The sequence below is a fragment of the Lutra lutra genome, chromosome X, assembly GCF_902655055.1.
Source record: "Lutra lutra chromosome X, mLutLut1.2, whole genome shotgun sequence".
In the NCBI taxonomy this organism is placed as follows: Eukaryota; Metazoa; Chordata; class Mammalia; order Carnivora; family Mustelidae; genus Lutra; species Lutra lutra.
The window spans coordinates 49929060-49955595 of NC_062296.1; the positions used below are offsets into that span (position 1 = coordinate 49929060).

At 35.3% G+C, this 26536-nt stretch overlaps 1 protein-coding gene across 3 annotated transcripts in view; it reads left to right on the top strand.

The window, feature by feature from the left end:
• LOC125092250 (cationic amino acid transporter 3) overlaps window positions 1-26536 on the top strand; it is a 311497-nt gene that overhangs the window by 191610 nt on the left and 93351 nt on the right. For all 3 annotated transcript variants that reach the window (XM_047716623.1, XM_047716624.1, XM_047716625.1), the window contains exons 17-22: window positions 9360-9462; window positions 13783-13907; window positions 16608-16693; window positions 19958-20014; window positions 23351-23391; window positions 25396-25482. In XM_047716623.1, coding sequence (XP_047572579.1) covers window positions 9360-9462; window positions 13783-13907; window positions 16608-16693; window positions 19958-20014; window positions 23351-23391; window positions 25396-25482 — 499 coding nt within the window. The remainder of the gene's footprint in view (window positions 1-9359; window positions 9463-13782; window positions 13908-16607; window positions 16694-19957; window positions 20015-23350; window positions 23392-25395; window positions 25483-26536) is intronic.

Genomic DNA, 26536 nt, shown 5'->3' on the forward strand with positions numbered 1-26536 from the left:
GCATATATATTTACAATTGTTACAGTCCCATGTTGGATTGATCCCTTTCTTATCATGTAGTGACCTTCTTTGTCTCCTGCTACAGGCTTTGTTTTAAAGTCTATTTTATCTGATACAAGTATTAGTACACCAGCTTTTATTTGCACTTTCGTTTGTGTGGAGTATCTTTTTCCATCCCTTTACTTTCAGTCTTTGTTGAGTTTTTATAGGCAAATACAGATGGGTCTGTATTTTTTTTTATCTATTCAGTCACCTTATGTCTTTTTTTTTAAAGATTTTATTTATTTATTTGACAGAGATCACAAGTAGGCCAGAGAAGCAGGCAGAAAGAGAGGGAAGCAGGCTCCCTGCTGAGCAGAGAGCCCGATGTGGGGCTCGAAGCCAGGACCCTGAGATAATGACCTGAGCTGAAGGCAGAGGTTTAACCCACTGAGCCACCCAGGTGCCCCACCTTATGTCTTTTGATAGGAGCCATTTAGTCTATTTCCATTTAAAGTAATTATTAAAAATATGTATATATTGCCATTTAATTTTTTTTTTCTGGCTGTTTTTCTTGTTCCTCTCAGTTCTTTTTCTCTTGCATTTTTTTTTCCTCTTTGCTTTAATGGGCTTTTTTAATGTTATGCCTGGATTCCTTTTCTCTATTTTTTATATCTGTTTTAGGGTTTTGATTTGTGGTTACTACTGGGTTCATATATAACATCTTATATGTATAGCAGTCTGTATCAAGTTGGTGGTCACTTAACTTCAAACACAGGTTTAATTTTTTAATTATTTTATTAACATGTAATGTATTATTAGCCCCAGGGGTACAGGTCTATGAATCATCAGGCTTACACACTTCACGGCTCTCACCATATCACACACCCTTCCCAATGTCCATAACCCAACCAACCTCGCCATAACCCCCGTCCCCCCAGCAACCCTCAGTTTGTTTTGTGAGATTAAGAGTCTCTTACGGTTTGTCTCCCTCCTGATCCCATCTTGTTTCATTTTTTTTCCTTTCCTACCCCCAAGCCCCCGACTCTGCCTTTCAGATTCCTCTTATCAGGGAGATCATATGATATTTGTCTTTATCTGATTGACTTACTTCGCTCAGCATAATACCCTCTAGTTCCATCTACCTCATTGCAAATGGCAAGATTTCATTTCTTTTGATGGCTGCATAGTATTCCATTGTGTGTGTGTGTGTGTGTGTGTGTACACCATCTTCTTTATCCATTCTTCTGTTGACAACTAGGTTCTTTCCATAGTTTGGCTATTGTGGACATTGCTGCTATAAGTATTCAGGTGCACGTGCCCCTTCAGATTGCTACATTTGTAAATACCCAGTAGTGTGATGGCTGGGTCATAGGGTAGCTCTATTTTCAACTTTTTGAGGAACCTCCATGCAGTTTTCCAGAGTGGCTGCACCAGCTTGCATTCCCACCAACAATGTAGGAGGGTTCCCTTTTCTCCGTGTCCTTTCCAACATCTGTCGTTTCTTGACTTGTTAATTTTAGCCATTCGACTAGTGTGAGGTGGTATCTCATTGTGGTTTTGATTTGTATTTCCCTGATGTCGAGTGATGTTGAGCACTTTTTCATGTGTCTCTAGGCCACTTGGTTGTCTTCTTTGTAGGAATGTCTGTTCATGTCCTCTGCCCCTTTCTTGATTGGATTATTTGTTCTTTGGGTGTTGAGTTTCATTAGTAATATATAGATTTTGGATACTAGCTCTTTATCTGATATGTCACTTGTGAATATCTTCTCCCATTCTGTCAGTTGTCTTTTGGTTTTGTTGACTGCTTCCTTTGCTGTGCAAAAGCTTTTGATCTTGATGAAGTCCCAATAGTTCATTTTTGCCCTTGCTTCCGGCGATGTTTCTAGGAAGAAGGTGCAGCAGCTGAGGTCAAAGAGGTTGCTGCCTATGTTCTCCTCAAGGATTTTGATGGATTCCTTTCTCACATTGAGGTCCTTCATCCATTTTGAGTCTATTTTTGTGTGTGGTGTAAGGAAATGGTCCATTTTTCTGCATGTGGCTGTCCAGTTTTCTCAACACCATTTGTTGAAGAGACTGTCTTTTTTCCACTGGACATTCTTTCCTGCTTTGTTGAAGGTTAGTTGACCATAGAGTTGAGGGTCTATTTCTGGGCTCTCTATTCTGTTCCATTGATCTATGTGTCTGTTTTTATGCCAGTACCATACTGTCTTGATGATGACAGTTTTGTAATAGAGCTTAAAGTCTGGAATTGTGATGCCACCAACTTTGGTTTTCTTTTTCAACATTCCTCTGGCTGTTCAGGGTCTTCTATGGTTCCATATACATTTTAGGATTATTTGTTCTATCTCTTTGAAAAAAATTGGTGATATTTTGATAGGGATTGCATTAAATGTGTAGATTGCTTTAGGTAGCATAGACATTTTCACAATACTTCTTCCAATCCATGAGCATGAAACGTTTTTCCATTTCTTTGTGTCTTCCTCAATTTCTTTCATGAGTACTTTATAGGTTTCTGAGTACAGATTCTTTGCCTGTTTGGTTAGGTTTATTCCTAGGTATCTTATGGTTCTGGGTGCAATTGTAAATGGGATTGACTCCTTAATTTCTATTTTTTCTGTCTTGTTGTTGGTGTATAGAAATGCAAATGATTTCTGTGCATTGATTTTATATCCTGACACTTTACTGAGTATGAGTTCTAGCATTTTTGGAGTGGATTCTTTTGGGTTTTTCACATGAAATATCCTATCATCTCTAAAGAGTGATAGTTTGACTTCTTTGACAATTTGGATGCCTTTAATTTCTTTTTGTTGTCTGATTGGTGAGGATAGGACTTCTAGTACTATGTTGAATAGCAGTGGTGATAATGGACATCCCTGCCGTGTTCCTGACCTTAGCGGAAAAGCTCTCAGTTTTTCCCCATTGAGAATGATATTCGCTGTGGGTTTTCATAGACGGCTTTGATGAAATTGAGGTATGTACCCTCTATCCCTACGCTTTGAAGAGTTTTGATCGAGAAAGGATGCTGTACTTTGTCAAAGCTTTTTCAGCATCTATCGAGAATATCATATGGTTCTTGTTCTTTCTTTTATTAATGTATTGTATCACATTGATTGATTTGCAGATGTTGAACCAACCTTGCAGCCCAGGCATAAATCCCACTTGGTCATGGTGAATGATCCTTTTAATGTACTATTGTATCCTACTGGCTAGTATTTTGGTGAGAATTTTCATATCTTTGTTCATCAAGGATATTGTCTGTAATTCTCTTTTTTGATGGGGTCTTTGGTTTTGGGATCAACATAATGCTAGCCTCATAAAATGAGTTTGGAAGTTTTCCTTCCATTTCTATTTTTTGGAACAGTTTCAGGAGAATAGGTATTAATTCTTTAAATGCTTGGTAGAATTCCCCTGGGAAGCCATCTGGCCCTGGGCTCTTGTTTGTTGGGAGATTTTTAATGACTGCTTCAATCTCCTTACTGGTTACGGGTCTGTTCAGGTTTTCTATTTCTTCCTGGTTCAGTTTTGGTAGTTTATACAGTCTCTAGGAATGCATCCATTTCTTCCAGATTGTCAAATTTGCTGGCATATAGTTGCTCATAATATGTTCTTATATTTGTATTTCTTTGATGTTGGTTGTCAAATGCGGGTTTACTAAATCTTCCTTGTAACTGGTCAGTTCAGATTTTCTCTTTTTTCCTGTTTCAGCCTTAGTAGGTTGTATGTTTCAAGAATTTATCCATTTTTCCTAGGTTTTTCAATTTGTTGTTATATAATTGTTCACAGTAACCATTTATGATTATTTGTATCTCTGTGATGTCAGTTTTCATGTCAGTTTTTCTAAATTTTATATATATGTATATATAAATTATATATAATTTATAATTTTCCACTCTTTTATTCTTGGTTAATCTAGGTAAAAGTTTGTCAATTTTCCTTATCTTTCCAAAATTCCAACTTCTGTTTTCATTAATTTTTTTCTATTTCTTATTTCTATTTCTATTTCATTTATTTTTGTTCTATTCTTTATTATTTCCCTTCTGCTACACCTGGGGTTACTTTTTTCTTCTTTTTATAATTCCATGAGTTGTAAAGTTAGATTATTTATTTGAGATCTTCTTTTAATGTAGGTGTTTATCACTATAAACTTTCTGCTTAAGATTGTTTTTGATGCATCCCATAAGTTTGGATATGTTGTGTTTCCATTTTGTTTTGCCACAAAATACTTTCAGATTTCCCTTTTGATTTCCTCTTTGGCCCATTGGTTATTCAGGAATGTGTTTTTCAACCTCCATGAATTTGTGAGTTTTTCATTTTTCCTCCTGTCATCTTTTTCTAGTTTTCTACCATTGTGTTTGGAAAAGATATTTGATATGATTTCAGTCTTCTTAAATTTGTTAAGGCTTGTTCTAGGACCCAACATATGGTCTGTCCTGGAGAATGTTCCATGTGTGCTTCAGAGAAATCTGTATTTTTGTGCTGTTGGATAGAATATTCTATATGTGTTTGTAAGGTCTATTTGGTCTATAGTGTTATGCAGGTATGCTATATGTTTTATTTTCTATCTGGATGATCTATGCATTGTTGAAAGTGGGGTTGTTGAATTCCCCTACTGTTTATAATTGCTCCCTTCAGTTTGTTAACATTTGATTTATTTATTTATTTATCGTTAAATTCAAATTTAATTAACATACGGTGTTATATTAGTTTCAGGTATACAGTATAATGATTCAACACTTCTATACAATATCTCCCTGCTCATTAAGATGAGTATACTCTTAACCACCTTTATTTCACCTATTGCCCTACCCACCTTTCCTCTGGCAACCACCAGTTTATTCATTGTATTTAAGAGTCTTTTTATGTCTGTCTCCTTTTTTGTTGTCTTTTTTGTGTTAAATAACACATATGAGTGAAATATTAGTGTTTGTCTTTCTCTGACTGAGTTATTTCACTTAACATTATATCCTCTAGACCCTCTAGGTCCATCCATATTACTCCAAATGGCAAGAGTTCATTCTTTTTTATGGCTGAGTAATTTCCAGAAAGTGTATATATACCACATCTGTTTCATCCATCTGTCTATCAGTGAAGACTTGGATTGCTTCCATATCTTGGCTATTGTAAATCATGCTGCAATAACACTGTAAATAATGCTGCAATAGACATAGGAGTGTGTAGTATTTTCAAATTAGTGTTTTCCCTTTTTTGGGGGGGGTAAATACCCAGTAATGGAAATCATATGGTAGTTTCTAATTATAATTTGAGGGACCTCCATAGTGATTTCCACAGCAGCTCTACCAATTTGCATTATCTCAAACAGTGCATGAGGGCTCCTTTTTCTCTACATCTTTGTCAAAACTTGTTATTTCTTGTGTATTTGAATTAACCATTCTGACAGGCGTGAAGTGGTATCTCACTGTGGTTTTCATGTGCATTTCCTTGATAATTGATGTTGAGCATCTTTTTGGCAGTATGAGTTTTAAATATTTAGTTGCTCTAATATTCAGTGTATATATATTTATAATTGTTATAGCCTCTTAGTGCCTTGACCCCTTTATCACTATATATAGTGACCTTCTTTGCCTCTTGTGTCCAATTTTGACTAAAGTCTATTTTATCTGATATAATTATAGCCCCACCTGCTCATTTTTCTTTACCATTTGCATGTAATATCTTTCTCAGTCCCTTTTAGCTTATGCATATCCTTATAGCTAAGTTAGTCTCTAATAGGTAACATACTATTGGAATATTTTTATTAAAAATTATTTAATCCCTCTCTGTTTTTGATTGGAGAATTTTCTCCATTTATATTTAAAGTAATTTTGATAGGTAAGGACTTACTATTCCCATTTTGTTAATCGTTTTCTTAGTTTTAAAATTCCTTTGTTCTTTTTTTCCTCTCTTGCTATCTTTTAAAAAAATTTATTCTTGTAGTGGTATGCCTTAATTCCCTTTTATTTATCTTTTATGTATGTACTATGGGTTTTTTCTTTGTGGTTACCATGTGGTTTACATAAAGCATCTTTTAGATATAACAGTCTATTTTAAGCTGTTAACAACTTATGTTCAAACGCATAGAGAAACTCTACACTTTTACTTCTTCTCTTTTCACATTTATGCTATTCATGTCACACTTTACATATTTTTATATTGTACATCTGTTAACAAATTTTTATAGCTATAGTTATTTTTAATATTATTGTTTTTAACTTTTATAGTAGAGGTAAAAGTGATTTACACACTATCATTACAAAATTAGGGTATTCTGAGTTTTATTATGTTTTTATAACCTATTGAAGGATATTTTGGTTGCTTCCTAGTTTTCACAATTATGAGTAAAGTTTCTATAATTAGTGATGTGCAGGATTTTTTGTGGACATTAGCTTGCAGCTCATTTGGGTAAAATGCTAAGAAGGGCAGTTGCTAGATTATATTGTGAGAGTATGTTTAGTTTTATAAGAATCTATGAAACTGTCTTTCAAAATGGCTCTACTCTTATTTTTCTTACTAACAATGAATGAGAATTCCTATTTCTCCACATTCTTACCAGTATTTGGTTTTGTTAATGTTTTAAATTTTAGCTATTTTAATAGTTGTATAGTGGTATTATTTTAATTTGAATCTTTTTGGTGAAATATAGTATTGAGCATCTTTATATATGCTTGTTTGCTATCTGTATATCTTTTTTAGAGAGGTAACTGTTTAAGTCTTTCCCCTAATTTATAATTAAGTAGTTTCTTGTCTTATTGTTGAATTCTTTGTGTGTTTTAGACATCAGCTTTTTATCAGATGTGTGTTTTGCAAATGTTTTCTCTCACTCTGCAACTTATGTTTTCATTCTCTAATGAAGACATTTCTAATTTTAGTAATGTCTAACTCCTAATTTAATGGATTTTGCTTTTGGTGGTTTTTTTTTTAAGTCATCACCAACCTAAAGGAAATAGATAAATTTCAAAAAACATATAAGTTATCAAAACTGAAGCATGAAGAAATAAAAAACTTTAATATACTCATAACTAGCCAAGAAACTGGATCAGTAATCGAAAATCTCTCAACAAACGAAGTCCAGGGCCCCATGGCTTCACATCAATGTCTCATGTCTATAGCAGCATTATCTACAATGACCAAATTATGGAAAGAGCCCAAATGTCCATTGACTGATGAATGGATAAAGAAGTTATGGTACATATTTGCACATAATGGAATATTACTCAGCCATCAAAAGGAATGAAGTCTTGCCATTTGCAACGACATGGATGGAGCTAGATAGTATTATGCTAAGTGAAATAATTGAGTCAGAGAAAGACAAATACCACATAAATTCACTCCTAAGTGAAATTTAAGACAGAAAACAAAGGAGTGTTCAGGGAAATAAAAGAGAGACGAAGGAAGAAACAGACCCTTAACTAACAAAACTGAGAACAAACTGAGGGTTACTAGAGGGGAGGTGGGTGGAGGGGATGGGTTAAATAGGTGGTGGGAATGAAGGAGTGCATTTGTCATGATGAGCCCTGTGTGTTGTATGGAACTGTTGAATCACTGTATTATACATGTAAAACTAACATTACACTGTATGTTAACTAGCTGGAATTTAAATAAAAACTGAAAAATAGGGGCGCCTGAGTGGCTCAGTCATTAAGCATCTGCCTTCAGCTCTGGTCAGGATCCCAAGGTCCTGGGATCAAGCCCCACATTGGACTCCCTGCTCTGCAGGAGGCCTGCTTCTCTTCTGATTATGTTTACTCTCTCACCGTCTGTCTCTCTGTCTCTCTCTGTCAAATAAATAAGTAAATAAAATCTTTAAAAAGAAAACCTTTAAAAAATAAATAAAAAATAAAAAGTCATTAGCAAACTAATGGTCACTTCAGTTTTCTCCTATGTTATTTTCTAAGTGTTCTATAGCTGGGGGTTTTATGGTTAGGTTTATGATCCATTTTGTGTTAATTTTGTGGTTGTTTATGGTCTGATTCATATTTTTTTTTATGGATGTCCATTTGTTTCCACACAGTTTGTTGAAAGAAGTATCCTCTTTTTTAAAATTTCTGGTTACCCCCTGCTACCAATGTGGAAATTACTTAGTGTTTCAATTCTTTTAGTCGTTGTCTTAAAAAGAATCTTAATTGAACTGTCCATGTTTGTAATATCTGTACTGCACTTTGCCTAATTTATTTTGCCTTATCTTTCAGTTCACTAATTTTCCCTTCTTAAGTTTTTCTAATCTGCAGTTGAACCAACCACCATGTTTCCGTTTGGATTATTGCATTTTTCATTTCACGTAGTAATTCTTTTTCACATCATCAAAGTCATATTTTATAGTTTCTGTTTCCTACAAACTTCTCTGATATTCAGGATGTGTAACAATTGATATTCCACAGGCAGTAATCAATCGGAATTCGTATCAGCTGGAAATAACCACTGTACCATATCAATATGTAATATTGTATATCAGCCTACTTGCATATACTTCTGAGGGCCTTTTATTTCTTTAAACTTTGAAAACAGTTGTTTTATAGTTTTTTATAATTCTGGTATCTACATTTTAGGAATCTTCCTGTAATTTGTTTCTGCTGATTCTCCTTTATGTTGTATTGCTTCTTAGTTTGCTTGATTTTGTTTGTTTGTTTGTTTGTTTACTACTCCTGATTCTTGAAAAATCATTTTTGGAAATATTTTGAAGCCTAGGATGAAGATTACTTCCCCCAGAGAACATTTACCTTTGCTTCTTCAGATGTTTGGGACCAACGTCAACTCAATTCATAGCTTGAGGTCTTTTGGCTTCCTGTAGAATGTAATTTGGTGATGTAAATACATGCCTCAGGGATTGGTTCTCCCTCCCATATTTTGTTGTGTTCCACTGAAAACCAAAGTAACTTTCTTTGCAGTCCCCTGGTGAGAGGTAGGAGCAGTTTAGTTCTGATAGCCTAAGCCTGTGGTCCCTTGGGTCTTGATGTCTGTTTTCCTAACCTAGTGAGATTCATTTAAAACTAAAGCTAACATTTGTCTAGATTTATAAATGCCCACTAGAAAAAAAAGTGGCTTTAATTCTCTGCTTGTTTCTCTAGAACCTCACTTTTTTCCGTTAGATTTTATTATCTTGTAAGTTGCTTTAGAATTAAAAAAGAAAGTTACCTAACATTTTTGTTGTTTTCAGTAGGAGAGTTAGTCTGACATATATAATGCTCCCTATTTCTAGAAGCAGAACTCACTGTTTCTTTAGCATTTTAAGGAAACAGTTCTTTAAAGATTTTACTTAGATTCACATCTTTTTATGATGCGTATCCTTACCCATTGTGACTATATAATAATAATTTTAGTAAAATATGATAAGGTCTTCCTTATTAATTGTATGAAAGAGAGCCAATATTTCTTTTTTTCAGGCTAAAGAGGCAGTGATAGAAGCTGAACGACGTGATCCTACAAATATTTTCACTCAGTTTTATGTATTCAAGATTGCAGTTTTAGAGGGAAACTCTGGCAGAGGTATGAATGTTATTTATGAACTATATCTAACTGTTAATATAAAGAATACTAATCTTCTTCTACCATAAAGGAAAAAACATTGTTTTCAAGACAATGGAGTTATATATTCTGTATTCTAGCTTGGCTATGTAAAGATGACACAACCATGCAAAAAGGAATTACGAAGTTTACATAGGAATAAAAGAACAGGGTTTGCCTATTGGGTAAGTAAGAACTAGGGAGATGTGGGACAAGAATTGGAGTGAAAGTCTTGTCGTGGTATACTTTTTTTTGTACCTTTTGTTGTTTGAACCTCTTAAAAATTAAGTTTAAAAAGCTGTGGGATAAGACGGAATTGATATTGCAAACCCATTTCAGTTAAGAGTTGTCTTAGACAATTGGAGTCTCCAGCTTACTTTAAAATGTTTTCACTTGGGGCGCCTGGGTGGCTCAGTGGGTTAAGCCGCTGCCTTCAGCTCAGGTCATGATCCCAGGTCCTGGGTTCGAGCCCCACATTGGGCTTTCTGCTCAGCAGGGAGCCTGCTTCCTCCTCTCTCTCTGCCTGCCTCTCTGCTTACTTGTGATTTCTCTCTGTCAAATAAATAAATAAAATCTTTAAAAAAAAAATAAAATGTTTTCACTTATTTGGTAAGTGATTGGTAAGAGATTTGGCCTTGAAATGGAGTTTCTCTCTACAGAGTTGACAGTGCTGAAATTGCTCACATGAACCTCATCCCATTAGTGCTGTGCCTTTTCCATTAAGTTAAGCATAGTTTCCTAGTCAATGTGTCTGTACACTCCTGGATCTTGACTTGGTTACAGATATGCCTGTGCTGTGATATTATTATTCCCATTCAGCTATCAGTGTAGCTGAGAATATCCTGAGGCAGCTGGAGCTCCAGACTGGTTGTCCCTTGTGAAGGGCAGAAGTTGAGAAATGAAGAAGTTTAAATTAATGGATCCAAACAGAATTTAAACTAATCCAGTTGAGCAGCTGTTTATGAATACCTACTATGTGCAATGGACTCTGCTTTGCACTCCATGAAAAGGAAGATAATTTATTCTTCATTGAAAAACGAGTGTTCCACTGGATAGTAAAGTGTTCCTGTATATCAATTAAAGATTAGCAAGTTGGTGTCAGTTATCAGGGTTTATAGTGTAGTCATGTCCATCATCAATGTTTTCATTGGAGACCTCTGAGAATTTGTTTTATTTGATACATTATGTTGAAAGATTAAAAAAATTTGAAATTTTTACCAATAGAAATGGCAAAAAAAGTTTCCTATTAAACCTTTTAACATTCTATTAAAATACTTTTTTTTACTTTTTAAACATAGCATCAGTTCAGTCTTTTTATTTTTTCCCCAGTTATTTGTGACTATTTTTAAAGTCATCTTTATTGATAATATATAGAGTAAAACTTACTCTTACTAGGGCATGATTCTATGAGGTTATTTATATTAATAAATCTATGAGTTTTGACAAATGTGTACTGTCATGTAACCACCATTACAGTCATGATATAGAACAAAACATTACCTAAGGTTCCTTTATTGTCATCCTTCCAACTAGTTTTAATCCTGGAAACAACTGAACTCATTTCTCTCTCTACATTTTTGCCATTTCCAAAATGTCATATAAATAGGGTCATATATTATGAAGCTTTTTGAGCCTTTCTTTCACTTATGATAATGCATTCAAAACTCATTCATACCGTTGTGTTTCCATAGTTTGTTCTTTGTTATTGCTGAGTAGTACTCTATAGTATGTATGTACCACAGTTTGTTTATTCATTCACCAGTTGAAGTATATTTGGATGGTTTCTGTTTTGGGCAGCTGTGAATAAACGTGCCATAAATATCTGTTTAAGATTTTGTGTGATAAGATTTAACTTCTCTAGGATAAATATCTAGGAGTTGGATTTTTGGATTGTATGGTAAATACATGTTAGAAACTGCCAGGCTGTTTTCCTAAGTAGCTATACAATTTTACGTTCTGACCAGCTATATACGAGTGCTCCAGGTGATCTGTGTCCTCAACAGCAGTTGGAACTGTCCATTTAAAACTATATGCCATACTAATAGTTGGTAGTATTATCCTATTGTGGTTTTAACTAGCATTTCTGTAATGTCTGATATTTGATAGCCATGTATCTTCTTTGACAGTGTTTGTATAAATCTTCTGTCCAGTTTTCTACAGGGAATTTTGTTTACTTTTTTAAAATTCATCTCTATATGTTTTATTCATCTTCTGTCATAGTGGCTAGAAAATAGGGAAGAAATATAATTTACGTGCTAAGATAGACGGAACTTCGTTTTCTTATTGAGTTTTGAAAGTTCTGTATGTATTATACATACAAATTATTGAATATGTGTTTTACAAGTTTTTTCTTTTTATTTTCCTATCAGTGTCTCTCATGAGACATTTGACAGTCTAATTTATCTTTTTTCCTCTTTGGTATTATGGGTAAGAAAAGCTTTACCTAATCTAAGGTCACAAAATTTTTTTTCCTGTGTTCATGAAATATTATAGGTTTAAATGTATGGCTCGTTCTGTGATCGATTTTGTATATTAATTCTGCTATTTAATTTAGGGTATGAACTGACGTTCATTTTTTTTTTTTTTTTGCACATAGCTATCTAATCATTCCAGCGTCATTTTTTTCAGCGTTATTTATTTAAAAACTGTTTTTTTCAACTGAATTACCTTTGCACATTTATTGAAAATCAGTTGTGTGTGTGGGTCTCTTTCTGGATTCTTCATTCTGTTCAATTGATCTATTAATCTGTCTTTATACCACTTACATACTGTCTTAATTAGTTTAGCTATATAATAAACTTGAAATCATATAGTCAAAGATCATAATTTTATATAGCTTGAATCCTTTTAAATATGTTAAGGCTTTTTCTATGGCCCAGAATATTGTCTTTATTTGTAAATGTTCTATATGCACCTGAGAAAAATGTATATTTTATATTTTACTGGCGTTTGAGTGTCCTGTAAATGTTATTCAGGTCAGGTTGATTAATTGCGTAAAGCGTACTACATCCTTGCTAATTTACTACTTGTTCTGTCCATTACTAAGAGAAGGTACTGAAATCTTAGACTGTAATTGTGGATTTGTTAATTTTTCCTTGCAGTTCTTTAAGTTTTTGCTCCTTGTGTTTTGAAATTGTGTTATAAGGTGCATAAACATTTAAGATTGTTATAGTCTCACAATGAATTAATTCCTTTATCATCATGAATTAACCTTATTATGTAATATTCTTTGCTCTGAATTCCATTTTGTCTGATATTAATATAGCCACTCCAGCTTTCTTTTGATTACTTTTAACATAGTATATATCATCCCGTGCGTTTTCTTTTAACTAATCTTGTCTTTATATTTTAAGTGTGTTTCTTGTAGGTAGCATATAACTGAAAGTTGCTTTCTTTCTTTATTTTTTTAATTTTTTTATTTTATTATTTTTTAATTTTTTATAAACATATATTTTTATCCCCAGGGGTACAGGTCTGTGAATCGCCAGGTTTACACACTTCACAAGTTGCTTTCTTTAATTCAGTGTGACTATCTGCCTTTTACTTGGGTCATCTAGACCATTTATCTTTAACATGATTATTGATGTGGTTAGGTTTAAATTTAGCACCTTTTTATTTGTCTTCTGTTTGTCTCATCTCTTCATTGTAACCATTTTTCTTTTTTTCTACTTTCTTTTGGATTGAGTATTTTTTATGATTACATTTATCTCATCTTTTGGCTTATTAGCTCTCTTTTTCTTTCTTATTTTAATTGTTAACTTAAGTTCTATAGTGCATACATTTAACTTATTGTAGTCTGTCTTTAAGATATATAATGGAATGTAATGCCACCATTCATTTTTAAGTTTCATTCCATTTTAGATTCCCTTTTATGAATGTACCACGATGTATTTAGCCCATCGATTATTGATGGAATTTAGGTTGGTTCTATACTGTACTCTTAAAAAATTGCTGGGTAAACATATTTGTATGTTTTTGTTCACTTTTGCAAGTATATCCATGGGATAAATTCACAGAGGTGAATTGCTCAGTTGGGCATTTTTTTGACGTTCAAGTCCTCCTTGACTGCTTAGCAATTTAGATGACTTTATGAAAATTAACTAATATTTCAAAGATACTAGTGCTCTTTGAACACTACATCAAACTAATAATATACTATATGTTGGCTAATTGAACTTAATAAAAGAAAAGATATCAGTGCCCTTAAAATGAGTTCCAAAATCACTGTGGTATAATTAATCATATATAACTATTACCTTTGATAAGAGTATCTCATTTTTAAATTGTTTCCTTCTTTTTCAGCTTTGCGGGCAATTACCACATTAGAGAAGTTATTAATACCTGAAGTTCCAGAGGAGAATGAGCTACTTCTAGATAGAGAGTCACCTGTCATGCTTCTCAGTTTAGCTGCCCAGTTTGCTCTAGAGGTAATTCTTATGTATTTATCCACAAGATTTTTACCTCTTTTCCATTTTGAGATACAATTAATGGAACTCTTTAGAGGAGTTTGCTACAAAGAAAAGAAACTGGTCAGAAGTTGGTGTAAGAAGTAGGATCAGAGATTTGTTGGTTTATTTGAGATGGGATGAATGAGAGTGCTTATATACTGATGGAAATGACCTAGTAAGAGAATAAAAAGTTGACAATGTGTGTGAGAGAGAAAAGAGAATTACTAGAGCAATGTCCTTAAATAGGTAGGAGGTGATGGACACAAGTGTATAAATTCTGGGACTGGCTTTAGGAAAGAAAATGGATAGTTATCTATGATAGCAGTTAAGAAGTTAAGAGTATGTGGTGTGGTTCCTAGTGTATGAATAAATGTGGTAGTGGGAATCTGGAAGGTTTTTTTCCTGACAGCTTCAGTTTTTTCAACAAAGGAGGAAACAAGGTCATCACCAGAAGTGAGAATGGAAGAGGAGATGTTGGGGAGTTTGAGAAGATGGGTAAGGTATAAACTAATAATGCAGGAAAGCAAGAAAGTGAATGACATGCTAGTGTGGGATGCTTGCCCAGTAAGTATTTGATGAAGTTTTAAAATAAACGAAATAGTTGTACAGGTTTTTATCCAGCCACTTTTAGCTGCATGGATATAGGCACAAAAGTGAGTAGAAAGTTGGATTTAACCAGGTTCGTGGTTTTTCCAGATGAATACAATGAAGCAAAGGAGTAGTAGTAGGAAAATCAGGAAAAAGGAAGTGATTATTGTTAATCCCCATGGAATTTAAATTGGTCATGGAGGACGATATCAAAGGGATGAGGGATAGTGAAAAATTCATAGCATGAATGAATTGGAGGCCTAAGTGCAGTTGAAGGGTTGCTGGAGTAACAGAAGGGTGTGAATTAGAAAGGTGGTCAGAGAGTGGAATACATGAAACAGAGCAGGTTGCAGGACCAGGGTGAGGAAGTGAGGCACTTAAGGAAGCACCCACTTTCTGAGTCATGCAAGCGCAGAGTTGGTTCTTGTGTGACCCTAAGGGTGAGTGCCTCCTTAAGTTTTGTACCTTAAGAGCCTCACTTACACTTAACTTAGGTTAACTAAGGTAACTTAGGTTACCCTAGTCCCAGCCCTGACTGCGAGTATGGTAGGTTTGTAACCATTAGTAATGACAGAGTCCAACACAGAGATCAGTGGAACAGAATAGAAAACCCAGAAATACACACATAATTATATGGTCAATTAATTTTCAACAAAGGAGGAGAGAATATGCAATCGGAAAAAGACCGTCTCTTCAGCAAATGGTGCTGGGAAAACTGGATACCTACATGCAAAAGAATGAAACTGAATCACTTTCTTATCCCATACACAAAAATAAACTCAAAGTGGATTAAAGACCAAAATGTGAGACCTGAACTCATAAAAATCCTAGAAGAGACCACAGGCAGTAATTTCTCTGACATCAGCCATAGCAGCAGTTTTCTAGATATGTCTCCTGAGGCAAGGGAAATAATAATAAACTATTGTGACTACATCAAAATAAAAAGCTTCTCCACAGTGAAGGAAATAATCAACAAATGTAAAAGACAATGTACTGAATAGAAGAAGATATTTGCAAATGAAATAGCCAATAAAGGGGCAGTATCCAAAATATATAAGGAACCAACACAACTTCAACACCCAAAAAACAAATAATCCAGTTTAAAAATGGGCGGAAGACATGAACAGACATTTCTTCAAAGAAAACTTAGAGATGGCCAACAAATTCATGAGAAGACAATAGTAATGAAAGGGTACAGTCAATGACTGTGTTAGTGAACAGCTAAGATAGAGTAGAAATCGAGGAACTAAGAGACTAGAATATTAGGAGGATCATCTATCTATATATTGAAAGTGCCAAAAACTAAGACAGGAGTAGTTTTTTGAGAAAATAACTGTGCAGTAGATAAGTCATTAAGAAATGAGAAGAAATGGCCAGAAAGCTGGTAGATCAGCACAATGAGAAATGGTGGGTGAAATAGTCTGATGACAGGAAATTCAAAGCTAGGGATTTGGGGGTTGGGAAAGGGAGAATAATTTTAAAACAGCAATGAAGAGCAAAAACGCTGCCTACTCCATCTCCAGTTCTACGAGTAGAAGGGAAATGAGAGAAAAATCACCACTACTTCAGAGGGCTTCTTTGGAAGCAGTGTCCTTGGTAGGATCTAGATTTCCATTACAGAAAGAATGGAGGGAACTTTCAGGGAAGGGGTTGCTCACAGAGAAGATTTTGATGATAACGAACTGGACTTCAGAAAGCATATGTGGAAAGGTTGGGGGAGTTGGGGAGAAATGCAAAAAGAGGGGTTTATAGAGCTTTATGGGGATTCAGGTACTAGAAATGAAGGTCTGGGGTTCTTTTGGTTACTGCCAATGAACAGGGATAAAGATCACAATAAGACTAGTCTTAGTGGGTTTATGGCAGTGTTGGCCAGTCTAAATATTTATGGTAGGGAGGAGTGGGTTTCTGAGGCCAATATGAACCTGTTCTGTTTTTGTCAATGAGTTGTTTCTTCATTCTGTCATCTTGCATTGGCTCTTTCGATAATATAAAATGAACAAGTTCAGATTTTTTTCTTGTCCTTAGAGGACAGGAATACAGGTAACATTTTGTAAGTACCACTTTGAGATATAATTTATTTGTCCTTTTTAGAATGGGCAACAAATTGTGGCAGGAAAAGCTTTGGAATATTTAGCTCGATATTCAGAAGACCCGCAACAAGTCCTTACAGCTTTAAAGTAAGTGATTCACATCCTGTAGATGTGAAAGAATTTCCTCTTACTCTTGGTCTATAAACTTTGTCAAAATAGTACTGATGTGATGTGATCAGGCCTACTATACCAACTGTTATTTTAAATTTTTTCCAAGCTTTTTTGAGATATAATTGACAGATAACATATAAATTTAAGGTGTATAACCTGATGACTTGAAACATGCATATATTATGAAATGATTGGCACAACAAAATTAGTTGACGTATTTAGCACCTCATGAAATTACAGTTTCTTTGTGTGTGGTAAGAACATTTAAGATTTAATCTCTTCCCAGCTTTCAAATATATAATACAATCTTAGTAACTATAGTCACCATGCTCTACATTAGATCCCCAGCTTATGCATCTTATAATAATGAAGTTTGTACCCTTTAACCAACATTTCCCCACTTCTTCCATACCCAGCTCCTAGCAAACACCATTCTACTCTGTTTCTGTGTTTTTCACTTTTTTTTTAAAAGATTCAGCACATAAGTGAGATAGTATAGTATTTGTCTTTCTTTGTCTTTTCACTTAGTACAAGGCTCTCAAAGTCCATCCATGTTGTCACAAGGGGCAGGATTTCCTTCTTTTCAGTGGCTAAATAATATTCCTGTGGGGGTGGGGTGTCTGGGTGGCTCATTCAGTTAAGTGTCTGACTCTTGATTTGGGCTCAGGTCATGATCTCAGGGTCATGAGATCGAGACCCACATCAGGCTCTGTGTTGGGTGTGGAGTCTGCTTGAGACTCTCTTCTCTCCCTCTCCCTCTGCTCCTCCCCCCACTCATTCTCTCTCTCTCTCTCTCTCTCTCTCTCAAATAAATAAATTTAAAAAAGATATTCCTTTGTGGGGTGCCTGGGTGGCTCGGTCATTAAGCGGCTGCCTTCGGCTCAGGTCATGATCCTGGGGTCCTGGGATTAAGTCCCACATCGGGCTCTCTGCTTGGCGGGAAGCCTGCTTCTCCCTCGCCCACTCCCCTTGCTTCTGTTCCCTCTCTCACTGTGTCTCTGTCAGTCAGTTAAATAAATAAAAATCTTTAAATAGAATTCCTGTGTGTGTGTGTGTGTTTGTGTGTGTGTGTGTGTGTGTGTGTGTGTACATATCACATTTTTCTTTAGTTATTCATCTATCAGTGGATACTTAGGTTGTTTCCATGTATTGGCTATTGTGAATAATGCTGCAGTGAACATGAGGGTTCAAGTAGCTTTTCGAGATAGTGATTTCTTTCCTTTGGATCTATACCCAAAAGTGGGATTGCTGGATCATATGGTAGTTCTGTTTTTAATTTTTGAGGAACCTCCATACTATTTTCTAGTGGCTGTACCAATTTCTGTTTCTACCAAGGATGTCAAAGGTTTTCCTCTTTGCCAGATCCTCACCAAAACGTATCTGTCTTTTTGATACTGGCCATTCTAACAGGTGTGAGGTGATGCCTCTTTGTGGTCTTGATTTACATTTCCCTGATGATAAGTGATGTTCACCATCTGAAAAGATGTATTTGTTGACCATGCCTGTATTCTTTGGAAAAATATCTATTCAGGTCCTTTGGCCATTTTTAAATCAGATTATTTCTATTTTGTTTTATTTCTTTCTATTTGTTTTCTGAGCTGTATATGCTCCTTATTTGTTTTGTATAGTAACCTCTTATCAGATACATGGTTTGTATTTTCTCCTATTCTGTAGGTTGCCTTTTCATTTTGTTTCCTTTGCTATACAGAAGCTTTGTGGTTTGATGCTGTCCCACTTGCCCACTTTTGCTTGTGCTTTGGGTGTCCTGTCCAAAAAGTCATTGTCAAAGAGCTTTTCCCCTATGTTTTCTTTCAGGAGGTTTACTGGTTTCAGGTCTTACGTGTTTAATCCATTTCAAGTTAATTTTTGTGAGTAGTGAAAGATGGTGGCCCCATTTCATTTTTTTTGCATGTGATATCCAGTTTTACCAACAACATTTATTGAAAAGACTGTCTTTCCCCCATTGAATATTCTTGGCTCTCTTCTCAAATATTAGTTAACATGGTCTATACATGGTTTATACATGGGTTTATTTCTGGGCTCTCTATTCTGTTCTTTTTGTGTGCTGGTACCATGCTATTTTGATTCCTATAGCTTTGTGGTATAGTTTGAAACCAGGAAGTGTGATGTCTCCAGCTTTTTTATACTTCTTTCTCAAGTTTGCTTTAGCTATTCAGGGTATTTTGTGTTTCCATATGAATTTTAGGATACTTTTTTCTATTTCTGTGAAAAATGTCTTTGGAAATTTGATAGGGATGCTTAAAGTTAAAAAAAAAAAAAAAAGATATCAGTTGGGAGTGCCAGTCAGTTAAGCATCTGCTTTTGGCTCAGGTCATGATCTCAGCGTCCTGGAATCAAGCTCCTCTTTGGGCTCCCTGCTCAGCAGGGAGTCTCTTGCTCCCTCTCCTTCTGTCCCTCCCCCGCTCTGCACGCACGCACGCGCTCTCAAATAATCTTTTAAAAAAAGACATCAGTTGAATTTGATTTTTCCCCCTTTTCTCTTTCTGTGAGGGAAAATGGTTTATCAAAAGGGAACTTTTACATACAGTAGTAAGATAGAGGATGAGGTTAGGGCATGATAGCTTCTAATGTAACTGAGAATATGTCAGTGGCAAAGTCAGAAACCAGAATGGTTCTATAGTGGTTTTCCTATTGGTCAACTACATTTGAAAAGGAATGGAGTCACAGAAATAACTATCAGAGGAGTCTTAAGTTACTTACATTCCTTCAGTCAGATAAGTATCTAAAATCATTCAGGATAGATGGTATTTTAAAGAAGATTTTTAGCGTTTAAAACTTTATAAGCTACCTTATTTTGTTAGTTCATCATGCTGTAAGATCCCCTTGAAAGAATAGTCATTTTAGTTTACGTGGTACCCAAAGGCCAGCCCCAGGCTCTTTAAGAAAAACATTAAGATTTGTACTTCATACCTGATGTTTTAGCAGGTGATTTGGAGCAGTGATATATAAACAGTGGAAATATTTAAGAATTTGTCATAAACAGAACTTTTGCTTTTAAATGGTTTTCTTAAATTACTCTCCCCAACTTACAAAATTTGCATGTTTTCATTACAATCATTAAAACAATACAAAGATCTATAAGTAAAATAAAATTAGTCTCCTCCTTACCCTCTCTTTTCTCACCTCTGCCTCCTGGGGTAATCAAGATTAATAAGGTGGTAAATACTCTTTCACATGGTTTTTCCTAAGCATCACTTTTTGTATTACTTTATCATACAGGTGTTTGTTTCGTCTAGTTCTCCCAAGAGTTTCTCAGATGCCAGAATCTGAAAGCAAGTAAGTTATTTCAACAGAAATGATTCCATTAGAATAATTATTATTAGAATAATAATGATCCCATTAGAATAATTATATGTAACTTCCAATATAAACCTTATGTTGAGAGATGTCCAGGATAGTAAGATCAATATAGGCTCAGGGGCCAGTATTTCTGGGTTCATATCCTGGCTCTACCTCTTATTAGATGTGTAACCTGGGCTTTTATTTCCCCATCTGTAAAATGAGAATAGAATAGTACCTACCTTACAGGGTTGCTCTGATGACTCAGTGAGTAAATACGTGAAAACAGAAGAGTGCCAAGCACTTACTGAGCCCTCAGTAATGTTAGGTATGATTTACTTTTGTATTGCATCTATTTCCCCCTTTCTTAACATGAGACATATATAGTTATATTTCTTACTTTGCCACAGAAACATATAACCTGGTCAGCTCATTGATTGTGAATCTGTATCAGCTCAGCCAGGAGTACTCAAATATCTTTCTGTTCAGAGTTTCTGTGGCAAAAGACATCAAGAACTTAACACTTGGTGGAAGAATTAGGTCACCAATTTCTAATTCACAAAATTCACTACCTCCTAATGATTTGAAAGAAAACTCTATTGCAGGTCTTGATTAGGGATAACTTTCAGAGAAGTAATCGCTCATCTCTGTATTCTCTATTTAGATAGAAACTCTATAATAGTGTATCTCTATTTTGCTTTTGCTTTATATATCATTTGTACCCAGAGGCAATACATTTCTTCAGCTAAATTCTTTGGGAAATAATCTGTGACTAAGATAATATTGGACTGATGAATTAACTTTTTTCATGACACAAATTTTACCCAAGCATAAATTTTACCTCTTCTTTACAGACTCTATGAATATATTAGAAGGGAATGCAAAAAAACTAAAAAAAGATATTGAAAAATTTTAAATCTTAATAATGGCCAAATATTTGATGATATCAAGACATTAATTTTTAGACATATGATAGTATGGTTATGTTTTGTAAAAGAATCTTCCTCTCTTTGTGATACATCCTAAAATATTTATGGATGAAATGATAGAAGTCTGGAATTGGCTTCAAAATAATAGGGAAGGGAAAGGAATGGGTGGAGGTAGAATTGAAACAAGATTGATGATGAGTTTAATAATTACTGAAGCTGGGTAATGGGTACATGTGGATGCACTTGTCTGTTAACATAGAAACATCTTGGAAATTTTCCACAATAAAAAGTTTAAAAATACATTGGTATTGTAATAGCCTTGTATGGTGACTGATGGCATCTACAGTTGTGGTGAGCATGGCATAATGTGTAGACCTGTCCAGTCATGGTGTTGTATACCTGAAACTAGTGTTACATTATGTGTCAACTATACTGCAATTTTCAAAACTTTAAAAAGTCATTTAAAAATTTTAAAAAAGAAAAGAAACTCAGAAACCAAACATAGCTAGTAGATTATAAGATCTCTTTGAGGACTAGGACTATTTGTATTTATATTGTATCTCTGAAACCTAGGACAGTGTCTGACATATAATAGTCACTCAGTTTATTTAAGTAGCTGAGTATCAATCAGTTCTTTACAAGAAGACTTTTAGTACTGGTCTTAAGTGCTTCATATTCCATGTAATTGTGACATATAGTCAAACCTTATTCATTAAAACCAATTTGGAAATGGGGAAAGGAAAGGAATCCTATTTAAATTAATGGTAAACTTAAATTACAGAGTAGTTTAAAAATAGATCTTTATTGTTTTATAATAAATATAGTCATAAAGAACATCTGCTAGCAGTGTTTTCAGATAGCAGTCAGCACCTTATTTAACAAAGATTATTTAAAAAAAAAAAAAGCCCATTCAGTGGAAGAGTCAGAGAATTGAGTTCCAGTTTCAGTTATTTCACTAACTCCAGTTCATCTTAGACAACAACTTATTTTAACTTACCTAAGCTTTATTTTTTTCATCTGTTAAATAAAAAAGCTAGACTGGGTAATTTTTTTTTTTTTTAAAGATTTTATTTATTTATTTGACAGAGAGAGATCACAAGTAGACGGAGAGGCAGGCAGAGAGAGAGAGAGAGAGAGGGAAGCAGGCTCCCTGCTGAGCAGAGAGCCCGATGTGGGCCTCGATCCCAGGACCCTGAGATCATGACCTGAGCCGAAGGCAGCGGCTTAACCCACTGAGCCACCCAGGCGCCCTAGACTGGGTAATTTTTAAAGTTCCCTTTCTCTTCTAAAAAAACTGATGGTTTTCATTTAGCAGTATCTACCTGAGTATTATAACAACTCACATGCTAAAAATTTTTTTAAGCAGTTTGGCTTTTAAGTAGACTATATATACATCCCTATCCAGGTCCTCATTCTTATTTTATACTATGTATTTGCGTTAATGGACCCTTACTAGATTATTTTATAGTCACTGAATTAAATAAGTGAGGATGTCAACATTAGATCAGCTGAAATTCACATCAGTGAAGTTTACTTTAAGAAGTTATTTTAAGTAAACCAGACTTCTAATATTTATGTCTGAGAAAGCTGCTACTTTTCCTGAAGCATGGTCTTTATTATGTAATACTAGAGCTCCTCATGATAATGCCAGTCTAATAGTATACTCTACTTCCTCTTAACTTCCTTAGTTGAGCTTGCCAGTACTTCCATATTCATTCCTTTGTTCAGTAAAGTGACCTGTTTTCCTCCATTAAAATTTATATACCCCCTAAAGAAATTTGACAAAGGGTCAAGAGACCTGTGTAGTAGTCCTGGAATTGTCATTAATTACATGATATTAGACACATCATCCTCCATTTCCAGATCTGTTTCCTCATCTATAAAATGAAGAGTCTGGACTGGATAAGTGGTTTTTAAAATATATTTCAGAACCCTGGAAATTCTGTGGCACTGCCTCAGGGACTTCCAGGAAAATGAGGCTCTAGGCCTCTACCCACCACTGGTTTAAACAGAGTAGCTAAACTTACATCTTTTCTTGTATATTAGATTTTCATTAAAGTTTATTTGAAACAAGGGGTCTAATTCCCTTCTTCAAAAAAGAAAAAGCTTGAAAATCACAAAAATCACTCTCTGCTTTCAAATTCAGTGACCCTTATCAGCCATTGAAATCCTTTGCTCAGAGTAAGCGTAGAAGGAGAAGACAGAAAAAAATGTGAGAACGCTGGGGAATGAGGAACAGTATCCTGTAGTGAAAAATAGGGTTGAAATGATAGGTTGAAACTTTGAACAATGAAATTCACAATTTTGCATTATCTTTGTGTAGCTCTCTTGGGGTCTTATTTTGGTACTTTTTTGTAGTAAAGCTTTGGAACAGTAGGAAAATACTCTTTTCTTTATTTTTTAGAAAGAAAGAAATGGATAGACTTTTGACTTGCTTGAATACGGGTAAATATCGTCTTGGTTATTTTCAGTCCTTCATTTTCCCTCTGTCCTCTATTAAATTCTCCAGGTACATGACTCAGACAGACTTCATGTTTGAGTTAAGCTTCATGCTTTTATTAATGTTTGCCATAGAAGTCTACTTTGTTTTCTTTATTCACAAGCAGAGGAAAGTTTGTCATCACTAACATTCATTTCCAAATGTGATTTCTTCTCTCCTTTCATTCCAATTTATTTTATTTTACCTTATTTTATTTAAAGATTTTATTTATTTATTTATTTGTCAGAGAGATCACAAGCAGACAGAGAGGCAAGCAAAGAAAGGACGCAGGCTCCCTGCTGAGCAGAAAGCTCCGTGCAGGGCTCAGTCCCAGGACCCTGAGATCATGACCTGAGCCGAAGGCAGAGGCTTAACCCACTGAGCCACCCAGGCATCCCATATTCCAATTTATTTTAAAAAGAGAGTTCCTTCTTTCCTTCTGTCCTTTCTGTCTGTCCTTATTGCTACTTGATCCTAACCTAAGAATAGAACAGGTGAAAAAGGATCAAGACAAATAAAAATGCTGTGTACCCTATTAACTTTCATGCCCTCTGAATCAGATTCAGATAGTTTACTTTATTATTTTGAAACTTATTGAACTACCCAAGGCTGTGTCATCTCCTCTATCTACTAAAAACTCCTCCCTCTTCACTTTAAGCTAACCTCCTAGCCACATCAATTTCTTTTTTTCAACGCTGTGCTTTCTTAGCCAGTGTCACTTTTGCCTAACAGCTCTTCCTATTTCCACTACCCAAGTACCTACTTCCTTATGTCCAAAACATCTTAGAAACTCTCTTCTCTTTATTCACTAGTTCAATTTTACACCTCAAATACCTATCACTAAGATGTTAAATATAACAAAGTGGTTTAGAAACCAAGGCTTTTAGAAAACCAGGGGCGCCTGGGTGGCTCAGTCATTAAGTGTGTGCCTTCGGCTCAGGTCAAGATCCTGGGGTCTTGGGATTGAGCCCTGCACCGGGCTCCCTGATCGACGGGAAGACTGTTTCTCTCTTTCCCACTCCCCCTGCTTGTGTTCCCTCTCTTGCTGTCTCTCTCTGTCTGTCAAATAAAATCTTAGAAAAAGGGGCACCTGGGTGGCTCAGTGGGTTAAAGCCTCTGCCTTCAGCTGAGGTCATGATCTCAGGGTTCTGGGATCGAGCCCCGCATTGGGCTCTCCGCTCAGCGGGGAGTCTGCTTCCCCCTCTCTCTCTGTCTGCCTCTCTGCCTACTTGTGATCTCTGTCAAATAAATAAATAAAATCTTTTAAAAAATCTTAGAAAAAGAATTCAAGGTTTCCAAACTTGGCTGTTTGGTATTCTTACCTTTGAGAAGGGTATATGGATATGTAATAAATGTCTTGTGATGACAGCATGTTCTGGTTCTTTGGTGTGCTTGCTGTGGGAGTTCAGTAAGTATTACGGCAGCCTATCAGTACTCTTCCAGTTCTCAATCTCCATTTCAGTCTTTTTTTTTAAAAGATTTATTTATTTGACAGAGATCACAAGTGGGCAGAGAGGCAGGCAGAGAGAGGGGGAGGAAGCAGGCTCCCCAGCAAGCAGAGAGCCCAGTGCGGGGCTCGATCCCAGGACCCTGGTATCATGACCTGAGCCAAAGGCAGAGGCTTTTTACCCACTGAGCCACCCAGGCACCCCTCCATTTCAGTCTTTTTAATGATTGTTCCTATTCTTTTATTTCCTTATGTGTAAATCCTATTTTTCTGCCTCAGGTAAAATTTTAAATCTCTCCAAAGATGTGTTTTTCCCCACCAGAGTTTGAGTTAACTGCTTCTTGGAGCTTTGGTAATGCTTTGTGTCATTTTAATTATTTTTGGTATGTACCTATGCACACCCCTAAACAAAAAGAACTTTCTAATTTCAAATTCATGTTTGACTATTTTTAAGACAGTAGTAATAATTTTGCTAGAGTATAAAATAGAAGACCTCACTATAAAATCTTTCTGTTCAATGCAGCACTCCTGAAACTCTCCCAGTCTTTCAGTGGAGAGGCCTCGACTTCAGACTCAAGGGCTAATGAAGCTCATTGGTTTCGAAAAATAGGTAAGAGGATATTCTGTAGCTATGGGAAACTGGGTAGTGGTAGAATCAGACATAGGTGGATTCAAATTACGGGGTTTTTTTAGAAGATTTTATTTATTTATTTGAGAGAGAGCGAGCAAGCAGGGGAAGGAGGAAAGGGAAAGGGACACGCAGACTCCCCGCTGCGCATGGGGCCTGATCTCATGACTCTGAGACCACAACATGAGCTGAAACCGAGAGCTGGACACCCAGCCAACTGAGCCACCCAGATGCCCCAAATTCTGGCTCTTTTATGTGTAGCTATGGGTATAAGGATAACTTCCTTAATCTTAGTTTCATTATTTATTAAAGGGGAACAGTTATACATACTTCATAGGGCTAGTAAATGTTTTAAATAAAACCATGTGTGTACCTGGGACATAGTAGGTACTCAATAAATATTAGTTTTCTTTTTCTCTAGAAATGGGTCTAACAATAAAATGAGGACTTACAACTGCAGGTCCCCAAGGCTATGCTCCTAAATTTGATATAGAATGCCTAACTTATCTCTAAATTTGATTCATCAAAAATAAACTATCTATGGGATGCCTGGCTGGCTCAGTGAGTACAACATGCAACTCTTGATCTCTGAGTCATGAGTTTGAGCCCCATGTTGGCCATAGAGATTACATAAAAAATAAAAACAAAAAGTAAATTACATGCAGCAAATTGGATGAATCTCACAAACATTATGTTGAACAAAATCAGACATTGATTTCATTTATATGTGATAAAAAAGCATTTATATGTGATAAAAAAATTTATGATATTAGAACTGAAGATAGTGGTTTCCCTTGAAGGGAGTTGGACTTGAATAGGGGTGGTTGGGTTGCTTCTGAGTTTTTGGTAATGATCAAGGTCTGTGTTGATTTGGATTGGTTACATCATTATATTCACTTTGAAAATTCATCAAGCTAACCAATTATAAGTTGTGTAATTTACTTTATTAGGCTTAATTTCAGTAAAAACACTTAAAAATTGTGGAGGCAGTTGCTTCTCAGCCTTTTGGCTGAGATCAAGTTTAAAAATTGTGGAG